The sequence below is a fragment of the Colias eurytheme genome, chromosome 8, assembly GCF_061535395.1.
Source record: "Colias eurytheme isolate Ceu_HAF_F1 chromosome 8, ilColEury1 Martin Lab GWU primary, whole genome shotgun sequence".
Lineage (NCBI taxonomy): Eukaryota > Metazoa > Arthropoda > Insecta > Lepidoptera > Pieridae > Colias > Colias eurytheme.
This window is the reverse complement of record NC_142987.1, coordinates 10,781,413-10,804,953: the sequence shown is the minus strand read 5'-3', so window position 1 is coordinate 10,804,953 and position 23,541 is coordinate 10,781,413. Positions and strand designations below refer to the sequence as shown.

The following is a 23,541-nucleotide window of genomic DNA, read 5'->3' as shown; positions in this document are numbered from 1 at the left end:
ATTTCTTAAAAAACTGAACAAACAAAAACCGCAGAGAAAAATCGACGGCCAAAAGCTTTCACAATATTGAATGTCATGCGATTCCGTGATACAAGTAATTATTCGCCACTCACAATGATTTGACGTTAGTTTTTAAGTTGATGAACACTAAGCAATGTATTTTATTTAGGTTTTGTTGTGTACTAACTTTTCATGGCATCAGATGATGATCCGATACTAAAAGAAGGAAGAAAGAACATTATTAATAGTGACACGAAATTAACTGTAGAATTCAAAACGTAAAGCAAAACAACACAACATAAAACTACTCAAGAAAGTAATCTCTATATATTATATAAAATTATAGTGCCACAAACGAAATGGCTTCGCTCCTCTAAAAAAGCTGGACCGATGGAATATTATGTGTCAACATAATATTTTATCTGTTTTAAAATTGAACTTACGTCTTCGGGCTTCCATGTTACCAACCACTACACCTGGTTGAAATATAAATAACAACAAAATACCCGTCAATACAGACACAATTAAAATCATTTTGAAACGGAATACAATTCTTCAAAATGGAAGTACGAGCCGTATTTCAGTTTAACAATCCCCAATGAAGTCATAACTGAAGTTTATGACACATTAATAAAAGCGATGTTAATAATTTTGCGAATTTATGACCGTTCAGTCATTGCTGCGAATGTGTATCCGATTGTTCTTGTGTGAACGTTTCATTCACTTGTTTTAAGCGATTTACTGACATAATATAATAGTTCAGGATCTATCGCCCATTTTTGCACTTGATTACTATCAAGCTAATTTTCCGTGAGTAGCTTTATTTTGATGAGACGCCCAATAATTTACTGTAAGCTAACTAGCTTACCGCCCGCGGCTTCGCCTGCTTTGTCTAAAACCTAACAAATTATATACTAAAACCTTCCTCTTGAATCACTCTATCTATTAAAAAAAATCGCATCAAAATCCGTTGCGTAGTTTTAAAGATTTAAGCTTACAAAGGGACATAGGGACAGAGAAAGCAACTTTGTTTTATACAATGTAGTGATGTAGTACGTAGCATAAAATCTATTTTTAAAAGAATTCCCACATCAAGGAAATGTTTTCTTAGAAAAACAGCTCGGAACGCTAATCTTGGAAGTAATAAACCTCGACGCATCGACGTTGGAAAAACAATCCAAATAATATTGGTCTATTTTGAAAAGAAGTGCTAGTAATTGTTACAGAATTAATATATGAAAAGAAATTTATTTTAAATGGTAATGTTTGATTATGCTTGATATGATTTATTAAATGATTTTGTTGAAAAATACTTTTTATTTACTGACCGGTTGGCTTGGTTGGTAGTGGCCCTGCCTTCCAACCCAGAGGTCGAGAGTTCGATTCCCACCCGGGGCAAATATTTGAGTAATGAACATAGATGTTTGCTCTGTGTCTGGGTGTTAATTATCTAATAGGTGTTTATTTAAAATTATATATGTATGTTTATCAGCCATCTGGTTTCCATAACACAAGTGAAAGCTTAGTATGGATAGATCAGATCGTGCCGTATGTGAAAATTGTCCTGAAATACTTATTTATTTATTTTATTGTTATTTCAAATTCTAAAAATTATGTTTTCTTTCATACAATAGCAAGTGCATATTAAAGTAGATATACAAATATATTATGCTTAATAAATAATATATTTTTTATAATCATAGCTTTCAAAAATGGCTAGCGTAGCACCAAGTTGCTACGTTGCGTAGAAGCCGTAACCGTAGTTTTGAAGCCAGTTCATCTATTTGTATGCTGATAATTACCTGAAAGAAAAAGAAATAAATATTATTATGTGAAAATGGGTTTATACAAAAATGTAAAACGTCTGATCAAAATATGTTCATTTTAATTTTTAAAACTTGTCAATTTTCACCCATTTCTTTTTTGAAAGAAAATCATTTTTATTAGGTACTCCACATAGAACATAAATATAACAAATAAAAAAAAATAACACGTAAAAATAAAGACGCGACCTAAATGGTGAGGCCCTCAGCATATGTCATGCCGACATGGCCGGCATAACGCTGGTTTTCTTTTTGATTTTATAAGCTAATCCAAACTATTATTATCTATATCTGTACGTTTTATTCAGACTCATTAAACTTTTGCATGAAAGATCAGAGCTTTAACAAACATTTTTCTGACACCTAATATACATATTATTATGTAAAAATCTTATAAAGACGTGAATATTGTTAAAATCTTTGTCCATATGAACTAAACATTCATTCGTTGCCATTCAATGCCATTCGTTGCCATTCGTTGCCATTCCGTTCACTCATTCAATTCGGTCATTAGTGCATGCGCCAGTGTGTTTTTTACGAGAGTAAATTTGTTAGAGCCATTTAGAAAAATGTTGAAGGATTTAGAAAAGCTATTTTAACAGACGACATTTTGTAATCTGTTTTGTTTTTTATTCTGTTTTGTTTTAGTAGATTTTTTTTAGTGTACCTATTTTTTGTATGTATTGTAATGTACGCTATTGTTATGTGTACAAGCTTTTGTCAGTGCAAAGTTTGCGCATGTTCAATAGTTCCATAAACTCGAATTTCAGAAATTTACGATACCTCATATTATCTTTAATACTAGTTGTTGCCTGCGTCTTCGTCCAAGTGGCTATGAAGATATGAGTAGTAGTAAAGATTTATACTGTGTAACTAAACCAACCTTATTGGTCACAGTTTTTCATATTTTTATATTTATTATAGTATAATTAATTAATTGTATCTATTAATTATCTCTTACCGCCATTTGTAATTAGGTAGAGTGGCAATAATAAAGATTTTTGAGGAGGATTTGGAAATTCGGATAATATACTAAAAGTAACAACGAACGAACAAACCAACAGACAGATATAATAAATATCCTTATCTTATATACCACATAATACACACAACCATTTATGGCTGTCAGACACCGGTATGAAACCGGTATCAAAACGGTATTAATATCGTTATAACGGTGTGAGTATCGTTTATTCGCTTCAGGTAATGTGGTGGGTGCTTCGCTGTTAAATATTCATGTTCGGGAAGATGGAAAATATGTCAAGTTATAGGCTTTTGCGATTTTGAAGGCTAGAAAAATATGTATGTAATAGATGTATCGAGTTTCTTTAGAGACATATTTTTAAATCGACGATTTTGATAAATTTGTGATTTCGAAATTGGTAGTCTTAAATATTATTAATACTGATCTTAGATTTGAGAACATTGCAGAAAAATGTAATTATTTTCATCGTACTAAGAATACGTGACTCTGTTTTTCCAAAAATATCTAAACATGTCGTTCTTTACATTTTTATTAGTTTAATACTAAATCCTATATCATCAATAGGTACATAAAACAAAAAATAATGACATTATCTCCGTTTACCATTTATTTCTTCCCGATAACCTCAAATCTCTACTCTTAATATTAATCTATACCCGTTTGTTTGATTGTACGCATTAATCTCATGAATAACTGGAGCGATTTAAAAAATTCTTTTGCCGTTGGATTTTTGTACGTGATATCTAAATACTGTCTGTTTAATAAAATATATATGTACTAAATAAAGATTACGCTGATCGCTCCCATTGCAATAAATAAGTAAATAAATATTCCAGGACAATTTTCACACACGGCACGATATGATTCCATACTTTTGCTTGTGTTATGGAAACCAGATGGCTGATAAACATACATATATAGATAATTTTAAATAAATTCTTATACCTATAGATAATTAACACCCAGACACAGAGCAAACATCTATGTTCATCACACAAATATTTGCTCTGGGTAGGAATCGAACCCACGACCTCGGGCTTGGAAGGCAGGGTCACACCAACTAAGCCAACCGGTCAGTCAATTAATAATTGTATAAAAAATAAACACGTATGAGTATTGATCTATCTATTCTTTACTTCGATAATCCCTACTAATATTATAAATGCGAAAGTAACTCTGTCTGTCTGTCTGTTACTCAATCACGCCTTAACTACTGAACCAATTTGCATGAAATTTGGTATAGAGATATTTTGATACCCGAGAAAGGACATAGGATAGGTTTTATCCCGGAAATCCTACGGGAACGGGTTTTTCTTTGAAAACGCCGGCGAAGCCGCGGGCGGAAAGCTAGTATCTTATAACTTAGACCATATGGGTGACAGTTGACCTTGACATGAAAGCCAGGTTAAGCCGATGCCTGGATTTAAAGGTAAAGGCACGTATTATTGGCTTTATAAAAGTTTCCATTAGAAAAAATATATTTTATTGAATTATTAATAGCTCGATCTATTGGAGAAGGTGTTCGCGGGGAAATGAGCTTTGAAAATATATTTTACTAGATTTCCGCCCGCGGCTTCGCCCGCGTTTTCAAAGGAAAACCCGCATTATTAGTTCCCGTTCCCGTGGGATTTCCGGGATAAAACCTATCCTATGTGTTAATCCAAGTTACCCTCTATATGTGTGCTAAATTTCATTGTAATCGGTTCAGTAGTTTTTACGTGAAAGAGTAACAAACATCCATACATCCATACATCTATACATCCTTACAAACTTTCGCCTTTATAATAGTATTAAGATTAAGATTAAGATAAGATTAAGATTAACTCGTACCTTTTTGACTATTTATATTTTATATCAATGATTTATATCACATAATTTATGTTGAAAATGAGAAGAAATGTGAAGTAAATTATACCTTTAAAAACAATTATTAATGTACTTTATCCATTAATTGTTCCGGCTAATTTCTGATATTATGTGAAATTGTAAATTATATAAAAGAAATGATAACAAATATTCTCGACTTATTCTTTCGATAACCTTATTAAGATTACATTAATAAATCTAAACGCAGCCATAAACTATACCATGTTAAAATCTAAAAAGTACATTCATTTTTTTTCAAAATTTTCGCACATAAAACATGAAAAAAGCAATTTACAAAAGCATCCCCTAAATAACTTCAAGCGCTTATAAATCATGAACACGAAGCCTCGTGCATTTTACAGAAGCGCTAAGTGCGGGGTCAGGGTCGCTGGACCCTTTTAATGAAGCTATACAGAAAATTGCACGCTTTTTACGCAGGTGTATTCAATTTGGGTAGCAATAAGGGTAAGTAAAGCAGGAAAAGGATTAAAAGGAAAGACATTGTGACGTAAGCGTCTTTTCTGGGTTGTCTGGTAGAAGACCATCTGTACATGCTATTACTTGTATCGTTATATAATATATGTCAGTACCGTATTTAGTGTGCATGTGCAATTTTTCATTCATTCAGGCTTCATTAGCAATAGCAATAATATTATGAAGACTTGTTTACATAGGTACTTCGATTATTTAGCTAAACAAGGTCATAGCAAATTTTCTATCTATAGATTTACAAAATAAATATTTTTTCTTTCATTTATTACTAAACTCAATAATATTTTGCCAGTCACCAGCCCAATGGTAGGAAAATTCCTAACCAGGTCATACATTAAAATAATTCTGTACCTATAAATTTTTTATCAAAACAATATCCTATTGAATACATACGATCATAATACATACATACGATTTAATATGCAAATAAAATACTCAAACCCTGCACATATTATTTAAAAAACATGATTAACGCAAAACGGTACCTATTCACTTCTAGCCTTGGCGGCTTACACGAAAACAGCACGTGTTTTCAAATCTCACAAACCGTAGTTAAATACGAAAACAGAAAATAATTGCATGCTAAGGGTTTATACATTGTGGGGCTAGACAAAAGTTGCGTCCGCCTCAGGGACTCATTAACAGGAATAACATACAGGGTGTTTGAGTGCGCTAAAGTTGAATATACTTAGGTATGAGTAAGAGGAAAGTGAAGACTAAATTGTGTTCAATTGTATTTGATTAGATTTTTAAGCCATAGCTTTTATCTCAAACTTTGAGCGCGGCGACCGAATGTAAAAATTCCGTAACGAAAAAACCTAACACCCCCCACTCCAACCGGCACAGCGATGCGATGCTATGCTTTACCGCGGCAGTCCTCGAGCGCCACACGTATGTTTTTTTTGGTTCAGAATTTGGTGGTTAAGAGTTGTTGACGGAAAATATTCAAAAGTTATATACTGCGCGTTGCTTTTTATGTTATTACTAGCTTTCCACCCGTGTCACCCGCTTTGTCCAAAACCTAATAAATTGAAGACTACAACTCTCTTCTTGAATCAGTCTATATATATTAAAAAAAACTACATCACAAACAGTTGTGCAGTTTTAAGGATATAAGCATACAGACAGACAGACGTAGAAAGCGTCTTTGCTTTATCTATGTAGTGAGCCGTGTTGATTTTCTAAACATGCATCGTTTTGATATTTCAAACTTAAATTAAACAAATTAACTTTAAATTTATTTTAATTAAACAATATTCTTATTTGTCTTAGGAGTCTTTCAATTTTTGATTAGATTGTAAGTATCTCCTATGAGTGGAAATACATATATTGTCTAATTTACTTTCATGATAATTTTTTACAGACTGCATTATAAAATGTAGAGATAACATGTACATAGGTACTTACTTAAACTACATGTTTCACACTTGATTTGAAATAATTACTACTATATTTGTGGATATAACCGCCTCCTTGGTACAGTTGTTGACGCGTGAGCGTAGCACCGAGGGGTCCTGGGTTCGATTCCCGGTGAAGACGAAGAAAAAAAATGTCTCGGTCTGGCAGGACACAGAAGGCTGATCACCTACTTGTCCTTAAAGAAAAGAAAAGATGTATAATGCATCTGCCCCTTACCCACTAGGGGACATGGGACTTCACTTTTTGTGGATACCAGTAGATACTGAAGGAACATTAAATTAAAACATTTCATTGTGAAATGAGATATAAAACACTTCACCGTCCTCCTACCAGATTCTTTCTGGAAAGCTCTTTAGAAAATACACCCTGCATCATAATTTAACCGTTTGCTCAAAGAAACAGCGGTTGAAGAGAGACAGTGTATACCAGGATTGTGTGTGCTAGAGAGAGATAGAAGAGGTTTTAAATTCTAATGAAGGATTTCTTCGGGTACCAAGAAAGCTTACTTGGTTGGAACAAGTTGTATGATATTAGCGTGTACTGGAATATACGTAGTGCTTTGTGAATCTCATTATTTACGCCTTTAATAAAGCGCTATGTAATTTTCGTTGCAAATGTTGTACAATATGTTTGTTACATAGTCTGGTACAAGTCTAGGAATATGGTTAATGTCTCTATATTCACTGAATATTACAAAATACTAAATTCAAGAACTGTATGCAGTTGATTCAAGGGTTCTTGTTGTAATAAATTTTGAAACTCATTATTGTTTTGGTATGGCTAGAGAATTAGAGATATAAATCTAAAACTATTGAAAGTTTTCTGATATTATGGTTTTCTTAACTTTATTGAGAAATAAAAAAAATTGTGTATCATTTATTCATTTTATTACACAATTAGAAAATTGTATTATTAAGACAATACTTTTCTCATTTCTGTATTAATTGAAGTGAAACTTCTTTAGGCGCGTTGGGAGTAAAATTTCAAGGTCTCGTCATGGCAATACCGTCACATCATGGAGTAAAGCGATGATTTTGGTAAAGCTGCAGAAGTTTCAGTTCTGACACGTTTATTTAAAGCCTTGATACTTAATTTAAAACTATTCTAATTAGTATTCACTGTATCTTGTAATAAATTATTTGACGATGAAGCGAGTATAAAGTTCAACCCTTCAACTGCAAAACCTTTTAGTTAGAGTGTATTTGATACGTTTTAACCTGTTTGTATTTTTAGTACGATTGTTACAAGTGTGTTTAACTTTCGGAGAACGAGGTGAGTTTAAAATGTAGATATTGTGTCTATACCCAAATAGATGAACCGATATTAATGAACATTTTACGAAAGATTTGTTTTGTTTTTGTAGAGACGATTTTCTTTATAATGGTCATGAATGAAAACTGGACTCTATATTGTTGTCTATGGATAATTTATACCAACTTTATATTTGGGTTCTTATTGGAAATTGTGTCAAGGACATGACCAATATTATAGATACGATTTTAGTGTTATCTTTACATTCATTCATTTCCATCACTTATCTTAAGTCCCTCACTTCAATAAAACAAAACAATACTACTATTAATTATTACAAACGTTAAATTAACTTAACTACAAATATTGTACCACAACTTTTCTAGTAATTTATATTATTAATTTAAACTTATTTTATCATTGCTTCTTTTTTTTAGTATACACCGCCTACTTGTATTTGTAATTTATTATTGTTTTCCTTGGTTGGGTCACCTGGAAGAGATGGCTCTGTAGCCATAAGGTCACCCATTGTGCAATTTGTTTGTATCGTATTTTATGTTATTTCTTTCAACTGGTGTGTGCAATAAAGAATTCATTCATTCATTCATTCATTCATTGTTTTTAATCAATTTTGACCTTTAGTCTACAACAATAACGTTCCACTAAGCATACAGCTTCATGCCTTCCTACGTCCATACTTTAAGAAATCATACTTTTTCATATTTAAACCGTATTTAACTGCGACACCAATACAATTCAAGTGTTAACACGTATTCTAGTGACGTCCTGGCGCGAAGCCAAGTGTCCCATTTTTTGTATATAAAGCCTCTTTGGAGGTATCAAGCGGTGTTATTCGACAAGGCGATGACGCGATGAATTCTGTGCGAGTTTCTACTAATATTGTGAATTTTAATGTTTTCTAGTATGAAATGAGGATGTTATGTGAAGTTTCAGCTATTCTGCTATTCTTTCAGCTATTTCTAGTTTTTTTAAACACGCTTTTAAGATCAAATCACGAAACTATAGCACTATCGCTGATTTATATTAATATTATAAAGCTGAAGAGTTTGTTTATTTGTTTGAACGCACTAATATCATGAACTACTAGTCCGATTTAAAAATTGTTATTATCGAGGCTATATAAATCATCACGCTTAGACCAACATGAGTGGAGAGCACTGCGGGTAAAACCGAAGGGCACAGCTAGCCGTTGATAAGTGTACAAATCTGTGCAATAAAACTGGAATTTGTAAATTGTAAGCTTCATGTATAAAATCTAAACTATTATAAGAGATTCATTGTATAAACTATTTGTACGCAGCAATATTACAGCAATTTTGAATGTAAAGCGTTAAGCCCATACAATAAAAATAAATGCGACTATTACAGTAAAATGAAAAATTACACAGCTACAATATTGAACAACGTGGCGGATTGTTTTTTGTTATTACGTTAATAGTTATACAGCTTTTTGTATATTTATTTCATACTAGCTTTCCGCCCGCGCCTTCGCCCGCGTTTCCAGAGAAAAACCCGCATAGTTCCCGTTCCCGTGGCATTTCCGGAATAAAACCTATCCTATGTGTTAATCTAAGTTACCCTCTATATGTGTGCTAAATGTCGTTGTAATCGGTTTAATAGTATTTGCGTGAAAGAGTAACAAACACACACACACATCCTCACAAACTTTTACATATCTTATTCTATTAGTAGGAATAGTTTTCAATCGAGGCTTCGCTTGATAGTGGGTAGAAATTAGTTTAATCAATGTAATGAAATGCAAATTAAAATTAAATGGCATGCGTATATTGTGTATCTCTTATCATTAAGTATGATCTAAGGTGTATCTATAGGATGACGAAATAATAAAGTACAATAGCAACTCGGTTTTTATTCAAAATGATACATTTTCAGCATTCTGCCTATTTTTACATGAAGTTATTGTTTTGTCACCGGTTGTTGATTAACTACAACAAAAAGTTTGAATTGAATTCTGCCTGTTTAGTGTTTATGTTTAAAGTGGGCCAAAATTTGTTGTAATGGAGTCGATTGCAAACATGCATACAGGTCGATTGCATGCCGGACAAATCTGTGTGGTTTTTGGCATGTCAATTTATGTTACATGTATTTTTAATAAATAAAAAGGTAAAGTTAAAAAAAAGCCTGATAGAGAGATAAATACACATACAATAACACAGACAAACTATTTTAAACTACACACAAAATATACATTAAAACTGAACTAAAACTAAAAATTTCAAGGAACAGCGTGTCATAAGCGAAAAATAAAATTGTTCTCAACTGTTGACAAGAAACTCAACCTCTTTACCGCGACCTACTTGTGTGTAGTTGTTATGCAAATAGCAAAATCAATTATTAAATGCAATAAAATTCTCTTCAAAGTTAAATGTGTATTGATGATTGAAAAGTAAGTTATTTCCTCTATAGTTAATGGCAAGTAGAGTCATAGTTTCCTTCTTTTATATTCTTCTTCTTTTATTGGTAACTAGAGGTCCGCCCCGGCTTCGCCCGTGGTACATATTTCGCAATAAAAGGTAGCCTATGTCCTTTCTCGGGTATCAAAATATCTCCATACCAAATTTCATGCAAATTGGTTCAGTAGTTTAGGCGTGATTGAGTAACAGACAGACAGACAGAGTTACTTTCGCATTTATAATATTAGTATGGATTTATAATTTAACACGCCTTTGCACAATGCATAAAAAATACATAAAATAAATAATACGGGACAATAAAAAATACTTAAATGTAGTTTTTTTAACTTCTGTGAACTAAGCCCTTTTTGGTGACTTATAATAATATTGAAAGAAATAAATAAAATATAAAGCATCAAAAACACGCCGGTGAAAGTTCTTAACTCCTAGTTTTGACTTTTCAGATTATCAGATCATGTAAAACTTGGTTATTTAATACACAAACAGTTATTTCTCACTTATGACTTATAGTAGTACAAATTGACATTTTCACATCTGAACCCTCATCCCGCGAAACATCAAAATTCAAGTACAACGCTGCAAAATTGAAAAGACGCTTCAACCTTATCAATTTACCTAACGAAGTGCACGCTCTAATTCGACAGGCTTGGCACATCTCCAAAACTGTAGCTTAGCTTTCAAATTATAAGTCGACCTACTTTGCTACGTGAATTTACTGATATTGTCGGCAAAATGTATTATGAAATATTTTCTCGGCCGTGCTAACCGTTCGTTGTGCAGGTTAGGTCATTTTAATTGTGCTTCTAGGATCTTCTGTTGGAATATAATAGGTATTATGGAATACTAAATGTGGCTGTTGAGAAATAACTTGAGCAATTCATTTGAGGAAAATAATCTTATATATAAAATTCTCGTGTCACAATGTTAGTCTGCATACTCCTCCGAAACGGGTGGACCGATTCTCATGAAATTTTCTGTGCATATCGGGTAAGTCTGAGAATCGGCCAACATCTATTTTTCATATGTACCACGGGCGAAGCCGGGGCGGACCGCTAGTAACATTATAAGAAAGAACTTTGTTTATGTCAAGGTTAATTTTAGAAATTGAAAGGATGATGAGAATATATTTTGGTGCAGCAATGTTGAAATTTAAGTACCTATTTTATTAAAAATACGTTATAAAACTACATAATACATAGACATTTCTTAGATTTAATTTAAATGCCCTCTGGATATTAATTAACCTTTATAGATGCTTGTTATTATTTCAATAACGTTTTATATAACTTCCTTTAATCTAAAGATTAACTCACATTTTTTGATTAATTCACATTGCTATCAAATATAATGCTACTTCACTATACTTATGAAATTTCAATGCAAACCGCGTTACTTCACTAGTTTATCTGAGCAAGCATTTAAAATATCCCCAAGCTAAAAGCAACGTTCGGTTGAATACAATTTATTAACATAAGACAATAATTATACCACGTTTCCCGTAGCCATGTTTATTGTAGCTTAGTTAGAATTTACATTTATCGTTCATTTTGTTGCTATGCGGTGTATTTATAAATTTCAAGGGGTTGTTTGAGAGATGAAGAGTTGTTGATTATTTATTGAAGTAGACGTGTACTATAGAACTTTGTTTTAACAGACACAGAGGTGTAATCTATAGAAGAGTTTGTTTGCTTGTTTGAACGCGCTAATCTCGGGAACTACTGGTCCGATTTGAAAAATTCTTTCGGTGTTAGATAGCCCATTTATCGAGGAAGGTTAAAGGCTATAATATCATCACGCTACGACCAACAGGGGTGGAGCCACGGGGGTGAAACCGCGCGGAGCAGCTAGTGTATTATAACCGAGCGAAGTATTTACGTATAAAGAGATGGAACTATGCCTATGGAAAAAAAGTATTGTTGTAGAATGATAAATTATATCGTTGATTTCCTCAAACAACAAAAACAAGTTTTTTTGTGTGAAAAAAGTTCATTCAACAAAAGTTTTTCTTGTAGAAAATACCAGTGTAAGCAAATCGGGACTATATTTCTATAGAGACCTTCGTAGTACTGACTTATAACTAACACAAAAGAACTACTTCACTTAATATAACACTTCTCATGACCTATTTTATTCTGATTAAGAATGGAAAAAACCATAATTGCGTTCATTAGGTTTCTACTTGGTTTGTATTCCTATAGTGGGGAAAAAATGGCTGATAATTATGAGGACGTTTTTAAAAAACTGATTACCATAATATGTTTCTTCACAATTAGTCATATTATAATAGTCAATCTCTCATGAAAAAACTACAAGTCATAAAATTGTAATCTCTATTTAAACTATGGAGTTTCTTGCCGATTCTTCTCCATAGATACTGCTTTCCGAATCGGTGGTAAATGTTAAAAATACTTATGTAATGACGATTCGAAAGTGCTACTAAATAGTAGTCTAATTGAATAAATGAATGTTTGCGTTTGAGTTGGAGTTTACATATTGTGTAAACCACTGAACAGATGGTGCGTAAAATTGACGAATTTTGATTGAGAGAGAGGTTAAAGCGTGTCGAAATTTTATTTAAATTATTTCCAATTTAATGGAAATCGTTTGATCTGTTAACGAGTCTGTTAATTTACCAGTCTTTGACGCAATTAATAAAATACCAGCTGGAATTATCCCTCCCTGGGAGCCCCAAAGAGCTGACGTCATTAATAATTCAATGAAACAATTTTAAACTGTATGCTGTGGACTTACGGTCTATTATCCTACCGGTGACCCGGAAAACAAAACATAAGGCATTGGCGGGCCTCCAAATTAATAATTGAGTATTATGATCGTAATTCGATATTATGTAGTTGTTCTATTGTAATTTTGTTATTCCTTGGATGTCGCGACGTCCGTATCATTAGCATTTATTGTGGTTTGTTTTTAACGATTTAGCTGAAGTTAAACTAAGACAGTTTTGCTAGCGATTTTAGACGGTAATGCATCATGACTGAATCACGGTAGTGTAGAGGGCCTTAATGTCTGTGATCTAACGTTTTTGCAAATGTTTTTCATAATCACCGTCGCCCGTCATGACTGCAAATATTGACGATCATATTTTGTTGGGCCAAAGGTGCCCATTGTGAAGAGGGTACAGGTAAATTAGCTTGGAGAAATTTTTGCGTTTGTAGTAGTGTATGGTCAGCAAATAAAATAAAACAACATTTTATTTTTAGTTTTTATTTTATACAGGGTTACTTGTAAAACACCAGCAACCTCGCAGGACAAGATAGCTAACATCATAAATAACAACATTTGTTCTACGACTTTTGGCATAACGCAATAAATTATTTTTAAATGATTTTTTAAACTTTTATTGTACTCTCCTTACATTTGTAAGTCTATGTTCTATTAATTATCGGATGGACGACGCGACGCCCCCTTCCCCCTCTCGTTCGCTTTTTGTTTACGTAATTTTTGGGAGGCGTAGAGTTTATAATATTCAGACGGAAAATTAAATGAATATTTATTTTTGTATGAAAATAAAATCTAACAAATTATCAAAAGTCGAAATGTTGTTACTTATGATGTTAGCTATCTTGTCCTGCGAGGTTGCCGGTGTTTTACAAGTAACCCTGTATATATAAGGGATTTTAAATTAAACTATATGTGTTTCTCCTCTGAAAAAGATGAGACTTTATTTTAATATTTGCACATTTAACATACATATAACTTTTACATTAACAATGTTACTAAAATGAAAAATTTACTAACCTGAAAAAGAAACGACATTTAAAGTTTAATTCTTTAGTTTGAGAAGTCAAAGGCTTGCCTCGACCATGTTTTAACACTGGAGCCATATTGAATTAACAATATAAAGTTACAACACTTACACACAAATTAAACACTAGTTATGGCCCTGCCTTCATACAAAACTGCTGAATACGCCGTTCGCACGGGAATAGAATGTGGATGCGATTTCCCTTATAGCATCCAAGCTTACGTCTTTATAATTATTAAACTGTATAAATTCATTCTTTAACTCCGGTCTGCATCGTGCAGACATGGGTGTAAAAGTCTCATTTTAGCTATTAAATGTAGTTTTTAAGTACATCTGAGTTTTCATTTGGGGCCTCCGGCTGCGGGACATGTAATTCACTTCAACAAATATTATAACAATAATAACAAATAATAACAACAATCAACAAATACAAAATTTATCAATTAAACTACGTACATAATAATTATAATTTTTGAATGAAATGTGCTTTATGTTCTAACGCTACCAAACGACTGCACGTGGCACCTGCGGACAGCGTAAACTGGTTTATTCTGGTTTTGTGCGTGTTTCCACTTTCCACTATCAAGTGACGATTTATTTATTTGTTTTGTTTCGTAATTATTATGGTCAAATATTAATTATGAAACAAATTATTATGGACACGATATTTTATTGTTTCACGGTAGTCGCCTTGTCGTTTGCTCAAGGACGTAAAATTGAATGATATATTTTTTTTTATAAAGTCAAAACCATTTTCTTTCAAATAAAAACTTGTTTTTATTGAAAACAAAAGTGTTGCTAGGAATAAGTATAAAGTTAAATAGTAATGTTAGGATATCGAAACATTTTTGTATAGGCCAGAACGATATAGTGGAAACGCGCTCTAAGATCTGAGTAATATACACACCACTACATATGCAAAAATTTCTCCAAGCTAATTTACCTGTACATCAGTTTTGAAGGTTAATCAATAAAATATAAAGCCGAGAGAATTGAGTAGTAGATGGTATTAGTAAGTAAGATTGGTTAGATACATATGATTCATAATACCACATACATAATATTATTGATATTAGTAAATACCACAGACATTTGCACTATTTATTGGTACGACTACAAAAACAAAGTCAGTTCTATATTACAATATTTTATTTATCATTTGTATTCAAGTCATGCGTGTGGAGATCGCGTTGAAAATACAAGTTGACGTAAAAACAGGGCAAATTTTATTTCGGAGATGAGTTTGTGGTATAGCAAAGGTATCAGGTATCTTTTATACTAACTGTGCCCCGCGGTTTTGTATATATATGTGTTGTGTGTTAATGGGCGTGTTTGATGTAAATTTTTTGGATATTTCCCGTTTTATTTTTAAAAAGTTAGTATTGTCATTTTACTCATTAGGTAAAGGGCTTTCGTTATCAGTTTAAAGTTTTTGTTGATATCTGCAATAGTTACGGAATAATCGCCTGTGCACACTTAAGGATTACACCCTGTATACCTACTGAACTGTGAACAGTCTGCGTTTCGATCTAAAAATAATATAACTTTTAGCTGCGGAACTCTAAACATGCCCCATAGTAGATTTAGGTGGTAGGGTTGGACTTGGCGCAGTAAATTTAGTTCCTGCATTACACGTCATTTTGAACCTTATATCCCAGTAACAGAATTGATATTTCCACAATCGACCAACAATAGAGAGTGGTATAATATGAAATATTGTGAATATCGAATTACATTGTATTTTCCTTTATAAATAAATGTCAATTGCTTTTAATATCAACGACGAATGTTCTTTTCAGGAAATCGAACCGTCAAATAAATAAGCAGATTTTTTGTAATATCGCTTGATATGAATCTTTAATAAACAGGAAAATAATATTATTCAAGCACAGTTTGAATAAGAGAGAAATAAAAAACCTTTATTTATGTTTTCTAATAAAGTTGCACTGTAATGAAAATCAATAAAACATTCTTTTATAAAATATTACACTCACAACAAATATAATATTATAACCTCTTATACTATAGATGTAGGTGGATATAATATATCACAGTACTATAGGAATCTAGCGAGAGCTAAAATGATCATAATCCTTCACACCATTTGGGTTATAACAACATGAATATTGAAAAATCCTTCATAATTGTTCTACAACAGTAACATTAGTAAAAAGATTAAATTCACGCAAAGCATAACGCCAAATGGAACTAAAATTTATATTCCCACATTGCTACGAATAGCTCCGTGCTACGAACGATCCTGTGCTACGAGAGACGGGCTACGAGCTTACCCTGTGCTACGCGCGAACTATTCTACGAGTGAAGCAGAGCTACGCTAGTGACAGTTTGAGCGGCACTTCATGTTCATTTATCCATATTGTACATAAAATAGTTAATTTTTATGAATTCAATGTTTCACACCATTTTCCAACGGTGTCATTTATCACTCCCCGGTTGGACAGCCGCTTGTTACATTTTACGTGTAATAAAAGTTTTTTGCAACTCGGAACAGACAGAGTAAGTAGTTTCTAGAAAAACAATTTGCAGTTTGTAAGTGGAATAACCGGAAGGTTTTTGCTCTTGCGAAAGCGAGCGTTGAATTGAAGTATCTAAGTTCGATTCCCGGTAGAAGATAAATATCGCGATCTGGTAGGATACAGAAGACTGATTACCTACTAACTTATCCGTAAAAAATCGATTAGTGAAACAGATGTTTAATGCATCTACTTAACTCTTTACTGATTGACGCCCTCGGCTGCCGCGTAACTACATCAAAGATAAATTCCAAAGTTTAGTTTAGACGTCGCTATATCGTACATTCAATTTGTAGGAGCAGTATCTCACTAGGAAGTAAACAACATAAACCAATACTAGATTAATTAATTACTGTATGTACGTATGCACAAATAAATGTCTTGAGTTCACAAATATTATGATAGACAGAGAGACGTGCCATATCTAATTCAAATACATATATAGATATAAAATATATGTGTAGTTGGGTTATGAGTGTGAGTGGATTATTCAAGTCTTTTTTGCGATAAAACAATATATATAAAAGTATAAAAAAATCTGATATGCGAACTAGAATCGTAGGTAGCTAGCGAAAGTACCATCAAAATGATAATAATATTATTTGGTGAGTAATCCGCCCACTTATATCTTATTTAACTTTGTCGTACTACTTACCTCTCTTTACAGCACTTTCTACAAATATACTTCGTTGTTTGACTAAAACTCATTATTGCTAGTTTTCATATTATACTTGTCTTTTCACGATTACTGAATATTTGAAATGATGAAAATAAATAATTTTCTTACGGATGTGAAGACACATTTTGACTTGATCAAAATTTATGATATTTTCTCAACAGTCATCTTATTTTAAACTGCTATGGAAGCTTTATTTTTCATGGTTATTAAAAAGAAAAAAGGTAATATGTGGAGTTCACAAATGAGCCCATTTGGATTCCAGATTTTAATGAAAGATTTTGTTGTTAAGTTGATTCATAGCTATGATTTGTGGAATGTGACGTGAATATTATGTAAATTTCATTGATATAAGTGTTTGCATATCTAATATTGCAGTTTGTAACTTTTCACGTTTTTTAATAAAAATTGTACTAGTCTATTCGAATTTTAATCGAACATGTAAAAAAAAAAAAAAAAAAAAAAAACATGAAAGAGGATAAAATACCTATGAAAAACAAATATGCACAGGCTGGATAGCATTCCATGTGCGTTATTCAATAAAAAAATAACCATTGCAACTCGAATCATACTGACCGTTCGGCATCGACTATTGAGATATTGACCCGGCATTTCTCCAGAAGGACTACAAATCGGAGTCGCGACATTATCTCGATTTCCACTTAAACGGACGCGACGGAAAGCTCTCTATTTGTCAAAAGCTCGTAACTGAAACAAATCTTGGCTCGTTTTTATCCGTCGGTTTGTATTTCACGCCCTGCCTGAAGGCATGCGTGCCGCGAATATTTGTGATTTTTTTAAAGAAAAAAAGTATTGTTATACCACACTATTGAATAAGAAAACAACAAGGACTTAGAACTATAAATTAAGAAATACCCAAGAAATGTAAAAATACAGCAAAAAAATTGGTTGTCTGTAAAGTCGGTTTACTGGCGATAGCTGTTGAACGTGACAACGTCCGATTGTGCTTCTTTGTCGCTCGTTCCGCGCTCTCGCTTGCACTTCAAACCTTACATGGAACGCCTCAGAGCGAGGTAACGCCGCATGAGTCATGTTTTTTCGTGCGTGCAGCCGGCTCTATCGAATTATAAGACGTTGTCACGTCAAAAACTTTAGGTACACTAAAATGTAACAGCGTGGTACAGAAAACAAGACCTCTTTGTAAGTGCGCTGCATATACAAAGTAGACGCAGAGCTGATATTTAAATTTTATTATCGTGATTATAGAGAAACATCTTATGAATTTGATTACTTAAACTATTTTTAGGGATATTTTATTACTTAAACGCTTCCTTCATTTATACTTTATGAGTCCATTTTATAAATAGACTTTGTAGGCTATGCCATTAATTTACGTACCTTGTACGTTAAAAATAGGAGTTCTTATTAAAAATATTGGCTTACTCTTTCCTTGTTTCTTGTTGCTAACTTAACTCTAGCTCGCAGTTTTAGTGGGACAAAGAAACATATTTAAATACATTCAGATTGCTGCAAAAATATACTACATGTGCCACCGGCTCTCTTCTGCTACTGCTTTCTAAACCGGTGTTACATAACCTCTATGTCTATAGTAATAAACGGTACTCTAAAAGAAGTCTTGTTAACCCGGCGTCATTGTGGTAGAAAACAGATACGCGAACGTTGAGGTGGGTCAATATTACCCATATATTTTATAGTTGTTATTTTTAAACTTTTTAAGAAAATTAGTTTTCTGTGTTATTATTATAGGTTATAGGTATTCTGGTTTTGATAATATAAAATAAAAATAATAATTAACCAACGTTTTATTCACTTTAATCAACTTTGACATAAACTCATAAAAATAGGAACAAAATATAGACCTCTTACGTTTTCATGTCATTACTACGCTAATAACCAGTAATTTTGGTTACAAATAGCATTTTTATAAACTTAAGTCTAAATATATTAGAAAAAAACTTTAACAAATCTAATTAGAATCTTCGTTGTAAATGAAATCAATACAGAAAGCCATGATGCGTTCAGGACAAATAAATTTAGGGCAAGCTTGACAAAAATGTTTTGTTTTACTATTTTTATTTCCGGACACACTTAACATCTTTTGCGGGAACTGCAGGTGGCTCCTCTGATGATCCACCAATAAATTATCTGATTATTTTGCCCATTTGTCATTGCTATCGATCAATTCCTGGCGAATTTTCAAATGTTCTAAGACCAGAGCAAGACCTAGGTTTTTCAAAAAATTACGTCGCTTATCGTTTGGTTTGTTTTTATTTATGTGACGTATTATAAGCGCATTAATTCCTGTGTGTCCAACATGGCATAAAAATTGTCAGGGGCCAACTTTTGGAGTTACGACTCACATCATAGGAGGCGCAAAGATCATCAGCGACGTCAACCCCATATTTAGTTTTATTGTAAAAGGTATTGAATTCGGGTTTTCGCTTTTCTCCGCTTGAAACACACTGCGCACTCTTACATGATCCTCTTCTTCTACTTCATCATCATAATAAGGTAAGTCTGAGTCAGACAAGAGTCTAAACCCGCCATCATACGTGATATTTTCTATTCTATCCGTTTATAGTACCTATTTTATAATAAGTACCTGTCGGACAAACAAAAACATTAAATTCACTGAAACAAGCAAAAAAAATGTTTGCAGACACCAAGAAATCATACACAACAGTAAAAATCGATAACTTAGCCATGGCGCGAAATTGTTACATCAATTGTGAGGATGGGTCATATTTACCTTTTTCGGAAATACACGCGTGTAGCTCCCAGTACACTCGAGGTCGAAAGAATTTCACTTCCAAAACGTTTAATGTACATTATTAGCTCCAGCTACTACAAAGAACAGCACAATCGTGCACGTAATTACAAAGATATTGTAAATTATAAACAAGCCGGGTCATTTTGACCCAACCTCAATGACGCCGGGTTAAATAGATAAATTTTCGAAATTAAGTTTTTAGTAGGAATTAATATACGCTCTGTCATGAATAGCGTATATAATTTACACTAATCGTTTTGGTAAACAGTGATTAATGACACTCAGTTAAATGATAAAAATTTCTTTGCCAAATAAAAAAAATATTTCAATAAGGAAATAAGGTAAAGTGATATAAATAATGGGTTTTGTAGTGAAGCCTTTTTAGGCGCGTTGAGGTGTAAAATTTCAAGGTCTCGTCATGGCAATACGGTCACGATTTAGGTATCTTTGAATCTCGCCAAAGAAGTTTCACTTCTGACACGTGTGCTCGGCACACGCGCTCTTTTTTTCTAATAAAACAAATAATTAAATAAAGATCATTTAAACACAAATATTGCATATGTAGGTAGGTATGATTTAAAATTGTAGAGATATTAAAAACATGCAGTTATAATTTTACATCACTTTATACAGCACTTGTTTTTCTCCTCTTACCTTCATAATAATTCTACATTGCGCATGAAACTACATTTTAGATCACTCACGACCCTGATAATCTGGCCAAATTTGTTATTTTTTCAGTGTCTAGACAAAATGTAAGTAAGCCCAGTCTCCATATAGTCAGGACAAATTAGCAAAAAATAGTGTTGTATTTGGTAAAGTATCGAGACTATAATCTATATATATATATATATAGATTATAGTCTCGATACTTTACCAAATACAACACAAAAAAAATCCAATATTTCAATTATAGAAGCGTTGTTAAAACTCTACAGAATATCTTTTAAATATTTTATTACAAAATCTCACCGAAAATAATAATAAAATAGAATATTGTTAGCGGTTATCTTTAATAATTTAATTGTTCGTACTTTGAAAAGCTTTTAGACGCTTTATAAATACACAATAAAGTATGTGGATAATAGATATATTACGATGTGAAAAAATTTTTGGTTTTATCTGCGATAAACCACTTTTGGTGCTCTTTTTTTCTCGAGATAAACGTTTGATTTTGTCACGATAAAAGTGGTTTATCGCAGATAAAACCAAAACTAAAAGTAATTACACAAAATGCTCTGACAAATATCTTGCAAATGTTTTAATATAATTGTTTATGAAAAAAAAAATCATAATAAGTATTACCATGTCAAGTAGAAAACGTAAAAGTGTGAAAATTAGAGCTAACTTGGTGATTTCTTTTTATCGAGTAAATTTTAATATTTTATGTTTTTGATTAAACAGAATCGTTGAACATATCATCTAGTTTGATATATATTTTATTTTTTAGATTTGGTCTTGCATATTACACGTATCATCTAATAGAAGATTGGTTATTTTGCTTTATGCGCCCCCTTAAGCGTATTCCGTGAAGGTATGAGATATGGATATAGTCAAAGTTTATAAAGAATAGGGTGTATAAGTTTACGTGAATAGTTTATTCCTGTGACTCTATCTGCGTTAAATTCGCCTTTTTGTAGGTGTATTCATATTTTTAGTGTCATGACTTTAAATAGTTAGTAGAAGTTAGTTGAGACCTTGAAGGACTAATAACAGTGCAGTTTAATGGTTTACAGTAGGAAAGGTTTATTCTAAAAAAATGACGTATGTAACATAACAAATTTAGTAACATTTGTGTACCAACGTTTAACGGAATGCATACAACCTTGTTTGCTTGTTTAAGTTACAAAAATGATAGTTTTCGCATTTACAGTAGTGATACCTAAACATTATTGAGATATTAAATTGTATCAATTGCTTGATTAGATTGTTAGCAATTTTATTTGCACTCAAAAACACCGGTTTTTACAATACATACACATAATACATTACGTAAGTACCAGTATATACATAAATATACCGCTTTATAGTTCAGACCAGCTCAACCAATATACCAACGAAAGTTATACAAAGCAGTAGTGAAACAAGTTCCATAAATAAGAAAGTCATTCAACGTTATACTGTCACATTTGCCATTCAGTAAGTAAAAGCCTCAAACAAAGGGGGACCAAGGAATAGCGTTTCTTTTCATTCCACGAATAAGACATCATCATGTCTATAAATCGTCACGCTGTATACGAAATAATGTCACGCGAACGTCATTAAGTGTCACGTTTTAACTGTTTGAATGTGTTTGTGTAGCAATCACATAAACAAATGATATGATTTTGTTAATGTTAATGATGTGAGTCTACTATGTACATGAATATTTTGTATGTGTCGTGATTTTGATTTGATCGCAAGAAAATATTATTTTCGTTTTCCCATAAAGAAGTCCCCTTTTACTAAGAAGCTTATCGTTCATTTCAATCAGCTTCTTCCATACTTTATTTCCAAGGGGACGCATTTTCCAGCATTCAGCGTTTTTATATAATTTACCGCAATACTAACAACACAATCTGTAACCAAATATTCACCAAAGTATATTTACACTGAAAGTATGATATAATATGATAATAAAATTAAATTAACGTCATGTTGGCTTTATACTGTATTTAAATTATAATGATGAATCAGTTTCAATTATATTTAATCCGTTATTTAATGAGGGACACACACGCATGAACGAGTCAAAAACCGCAACGTTCGTATTAACATTATAACATCCATTTTGGTGGTGTATAATTATAGCTGTATTATTTAAAATTAAAAGCAATATCCATACATCCTTTGTCCGTTGAAAAGTGCAAAATTCTTAACATAACTGACCTATTTTCGCTGGATTTCCAATAGCAGTCCCGCATATTAGAAGAAGTATGCACGCACAAAGATACATTTTTACACTTAGCATAAATACACTCGTAGCATTTCGTTACGCGTTTCGTAGTCAGCGTAGACTCGTAGCCGGTTCGTAGCGTGTCGCGCGTGCACTCTACGCGAGATCGCGTCGAAGACTGAGCTTGCTACGGTACTCCAAATATTATTGATTCTTTAAATGTTATTTTTGGTTATTTAACATATTATAATGGTGCGATTGATTTTGTTATTTTGCTTTCGATTGTGAGAGAGATATTAAGAATTATATTTAAATATTTAAAATACCGTGGTTTATAAAATAGATAACGCGTTATAAGTTTTTAATAAGGCTAATGATAATATTATGTTATTACTTTACTTATTTTTAATCAAATGATCGGAGCGGTTCAGAAAAAATGACTTAAAAATATTAATGTTTTATTGAAATGTATGCAAAAAAGCCTATAGACAGGAGAGGGTAACATTCTTTATTGTCATCATGTTTAAGTTCAAAATTATATCTTTTGTAACAATAATATATAGAGCTCTCTTTACCGTATTTCAATGATGTGCTCTAAAATAAATTATATGTAATAAATTATATTAAATATAATTCATTTATTTTCCTT

General features: G+C 32.3%; 1 protein-coding gene across 1 annotated transcript in view; it reads right to left on the bottom strand.

Moving 5' to 3' along the window:
* Positions 1-22,967, bottom strand: part of LOC149906775 (uncharacterized) — a 103,991-nt gene extending 81,024 nt beyond the window's left edge. Inside the window, exon 1 of the mRNA XM_090104941.1 lies at positions 22,886-22,967. Within this exon, the coding sequence (XP_089961067.1) occupies positions 22,886-22,967 (82 nt within the window). The remainder of the gene's footprint in view (positions 1-22,885) is intronic.
* Positions 22,968-23,541: the final 574 nt, after the last annotated feature.